General features: G+C 47.1%; 1 protein-coding gene across 1 annotated transcript; it reads left to right on the forward strand.

Annotated features, from left to right (window-relative positions):
* Positions 1 to 340: 340 nt before the first annotated feature.
* LOC134107158 (uncharacterized PE-PGRS family protein PE_PGRS20-like) lies at positions 341 to 3,155 on the forward strand. The gene is made up of 5 exons (XM_062558643.1): positions 341 to 553; positions 667 to 732; positions 799 to 885; positions 1,008 to 1,760; positions 3,151 to 3,155. Exons 1-5 carry the CDS (start codon positions 499 to 501, stop codon positions 3,153 to 3,155), a joined length of 966 nt encoding a protein of 321 aa, XP_062414627.1. The 5' UTR covers positions 341 to 498.
* The last annotated feature ends 680 nt before the right edge of the window (positions 3,156 to 3,835 follow it).

The raw sequence follows: 3,835 nt of genomic DNA on the forward strand, positions 1-3,835 counted from the left end.
GTAAGTACATGAACTACTGCATGTGTAACGGAGAACTAGCTTTCTAACTTTAGCTACTAGCTAACGAACCTCAGCTTGCGTTGACATGATTACATGATAAAATGCCCCTCATTGATTTTTGCAACTGCAGTAATACCAGAGCAATACCATCTAGAGAAACAATAAACAATTGACTTTGGAGTTACATTGGGCCGAATAAAATAACCAGTTATATTTTAGTTTAACATCCGTATATCTATCTGTATACATGTATCGATAGATGTATACCATCATCGGCCACTTCATTAGGTAAACCTTGTTGGTAAAACCCCCCGTGACCTTCTAAGGATAAGCGGTATAAAGGAGTCAAATGTAGGTGAAAAGAAGGGCTGCATCTCAACGAGCACTGATTCCAGAGAGGCAAATACAGCTGATCAGCAACACCTGTGACACCTGCAGGATGGGTATATGTAACCTGCCACGTGGCTCAGATTGCATTTCCTGTTGGTGGCTGCAGTAATGGGAGCATTTTGGGCCTTGATTGTTGCTGTGCTGGCTCTCTGGTTTACCACAGGTATTTCTGTTTGTTCTTTAGTAAACTTCTGTTCAGTAAATCTGCAGTGGAGTATAGTACATGTAGGTGATGGGGAAACATTTAACTTACTTTTGCACCTGCTTTATCCATAGGCTCTGGTTTGCCGGTTGGTGACACAAATGAAATGCGTAGCAATGGACCGCAGAGGACAATGAGAGGTAAGAATATTGGTTGACTGAATAATATTTTAGCTTCTTGAAACTGATTGTAACCCTTTACTCTAGATGTGTCTCCTAATGACCCCTCCATAAAGAAGGTCCTTACGCTTCAACAGTCCCATGAGTCTGTGTTCCTGAAGAAGTCGAAAGAAGGTGAGCTTGTTCTGCTTCTCCCTACTGGGTTCATGTTTGTGTACGGCTTCGGTTCTTTCATTATGTGGATCATTTTATTGAGGCTTTTTGTATTTGAATTTAATTCGAAGTCTTTACTTCAGTTCAACTGGAAACCAATGAAGTGGAAGTTAAGGAATCTGCAGTCTACCTGGAAGTTGTTGAACATGCGCAGAACAGAGGCCGCAAGGGCATATTAGGGGACGACGGCAACGCAGGCAACAGCACAGTGGGCGACGACGCAGGCAGCAGCAACGGCACCCTAGGGGACGCAGGCAACAGCACTGTGGGCGACGACGGCAACGCAGGCAGCAGCAACGGCACCCTAGGGGACGACGGCAACAGCACTGTGGGCGACGACGGCAAGGCAGGCAGCAGCAACGGCACCCTAGGGGGCGACGGCAACAGCACCCTAGGGGACGACGGCAACAGCACTGTGGGCGACGACGGCAACGCAGGCAGCAGCAATGGCACCCTAGGGGACGACGGCAACAGCACTGTGGGCGACGACGGCAACGCAGGAATCACCAACGGCACCCTAGGGGACGACGGCAACGGCACCCTAGGGGACGCAGGCAACAGCAACGGCACCCTAGGGGACGCAGGCAACAGCAACAGCACCCTAGGGGACGCAGGCAACGCAGTCAGCAATAACAGCACCCTAGGCGACAGCACAGTGGGGGACGAAGCAAGCAGCAACGGCACCCTAGGGGACGACGGCAACAGCACTGTTGGCGACGACGGCAACGCAGGCATCACCAACGGAACCCTAGGGGACGACGGCAACAGCAACGGCACCCTAGGGGACGCAGACAACAGCACTGTGGGCGACGAGGGCAACTTAGGCATCACCAACGGCACCCTAGGGGACGACGGCAACAGCACTGTGGGCGACGGCGGCAACGCAGGCAGCAGCAACGGCACCCTAGGGGACGACGGCAACGCAGGCAGCAGCAACGGCACTGTCGGTGATGATGGCGGCAACAACAACGGCACCCTAGGGGACGACGGCAACACAACAGAGGCGTCTAGGCGGGCAGCGGCGGCTAGACGGGCAGAAGTGAGGGCGGCGACTACTCAGGCAGCACCAGCAACTTCACCTAGGGTGACGACTCAAGCAGCAGTAACTGCAGCAGCAACTTCGCCCAGGGTGACGACGCAAGCAACAACTTCACCAACGGTGACTAGTTGGGCAAGAGTTTAAAATAAAACGGTTTCTTTAAATGTTGTCTTTAATATTTCTTCTTGCGGTTGGGTGCAAAATGGCTTCATAATGAGAACCAGCACGGATTCCAGCGAAGAGGCTGAATTAGCGACTTGCATCAGTGGCACATGAATTTGTATAGAAGACTAATGTATCCTAGGAAGTCCACCATTGCTTTAACCCATAGCAGCTCATTTGAGGTCTGACCTGAGCCAGCGCTAATCAGAACTTACCAAAAGTAAGGCTACTGATTAACGAGGGCCATGTAGCGGAGAAGGATTTGAAAAGATTTAACCTATGGGTGGTATCAAAAGTAGAGCAATATTTGCACCTTCAATTGTTCTGTGATAAAATGTAAGCATTGGGTAACAATTAAATTTCAAAGATCACCTTTATACACTTTTTTTTCATTCACCATCTCATTTGTTTTTCTGGCTGCATCAGTGCCCAACTTTCCTCAAACCACTTACTGCTGTGTCTCAGTGTCTGGACACACTATAAGCACTTCAAATCAGACCGTCTCTCCCAAGATGGATCGCATTCAGACGCTAGCACACAATGCTACTCATGTGACGTAAGCACACATACTTGGAAATGTCAATCGAAACAAATTTACAGCGATATGCTAATCCACACCACGGTAAATGTCATCTAAAGAAATTGATGCAGTATGTACCTGCTACCACATATACTGTAATATGTCTATGAGGTACCGCTGTAAGTACATGAACTACTGCATGTGTAACGGAGAACTAGCTTTCTAACTTTAGCTACTAGCTAACGAACCTCAGCTTGCGTTGACATGATTACATGATAAAATGCCCCTCATTGATTTTTGCAACTGCAGTAATACCAGAGCAATACCATCTAGAGAAACAATAAACAATTGACTTTGGAGTTACATTGGGCCGAATAAAATAACCAGTTATATTTTAGTTTAACATCCGTATATCTATCTGTATACATGTATCGATAGATGTATACCATCATCGGCCACTTCATTAGGTAAACCTTGTTGGTAAAACCCCCCGTGACCTTCTAAGGATAAGCGGTATAAAGGAGTCAAATGTAGGTGAAAAGAAGGGCTGCATCTCAACGAGCACTGATTCCAGAGAGGCAAATACAGCTGATCAGCAACACCTGTGACACCTGCAGGATGGGTATATGTAACCTGCCACGTGGCTCAGATTGCATTTCCTGTTGGTGGCTGCAGTAATGGGAGCATTTTGGGCCTTGATTGTTGCTGTGCTGGCTCTCTGGTTTACCACAGGTATTTCTGTTTGTTCTTTAGTAAACTTCTGTTCAGTAAATCTGCAGTGGAGTATAGTACATGTAGGTGATGGGGAAACATTTAACTTACTTTTGCACCTGCTTTATCCATAGGCTCTGGTTTGCCGGTTGGTGACACAAATGAAATGCGTAGCAATGGACCGCAGAGGACAATGAGAGGTAAGAATATTGGTTGACTGAATAATATTTTAGCTTCTTGAAACTGATTGTAACCCTTTACTCTAGATGTGTCTCCTAATGACCCCTCCATAAAGAAGGTCCTTACGCTTCAACAGTCCCATGAGTCTGTGTTCCTGAAGAAGTCGAAAGAAGGTGAGCTTGTTCTGCTTCTCCCTACTGGGTTCATGTTTGTGTACGGCTTCGGTTCTTTCATTATGTGGATCATTTTATTGAGGCTTTTTGTATTTGAATTTAATTCGAAGTCTTTACTTCAGTTCA

The sequence above is a fragment of the Pungitius pungitius genome, chromosome 2, assembly GCF_949316345.1.
Source record: "Pungitius pungitius chromosome 2, fPunPun2.1, whole genome shotgun sequence".
Classification (NCBI taxonomy): Eukaryota; Metazoa; Chordata; class Actinopteri; order Perciformes; family Gasterosteidae; genus Pungitius; species Pungitius pungitius.

What these genes read in the sequence shown, in the direction of transcription:
- LOC134107158 (XM_062558643.1), top strand. Translation starts at nt 499, where the DNA reads ATGGGAGCATTTTGGGCCTTGATTGTTGCTGTGCTGGCTCTCTGGTTT. An exon ending in GGCTCTCTGGTTTACCACAG is followed by an intron (nt 554 to 666) that starts GTATTTCTGTTT and finishes CTTTATCCATAG; the next exon opens with GCTCTGGTTTGCCGGTTGGT. An exon ending in ACCGCAGAGGACAATGAGAG is followed by an intron (nt 733 to 798) that starts GTAAGAATATTG and finishes CCTTTACTCTAG; the next exon opens with ATGTGTCTCCTAATGACCCC.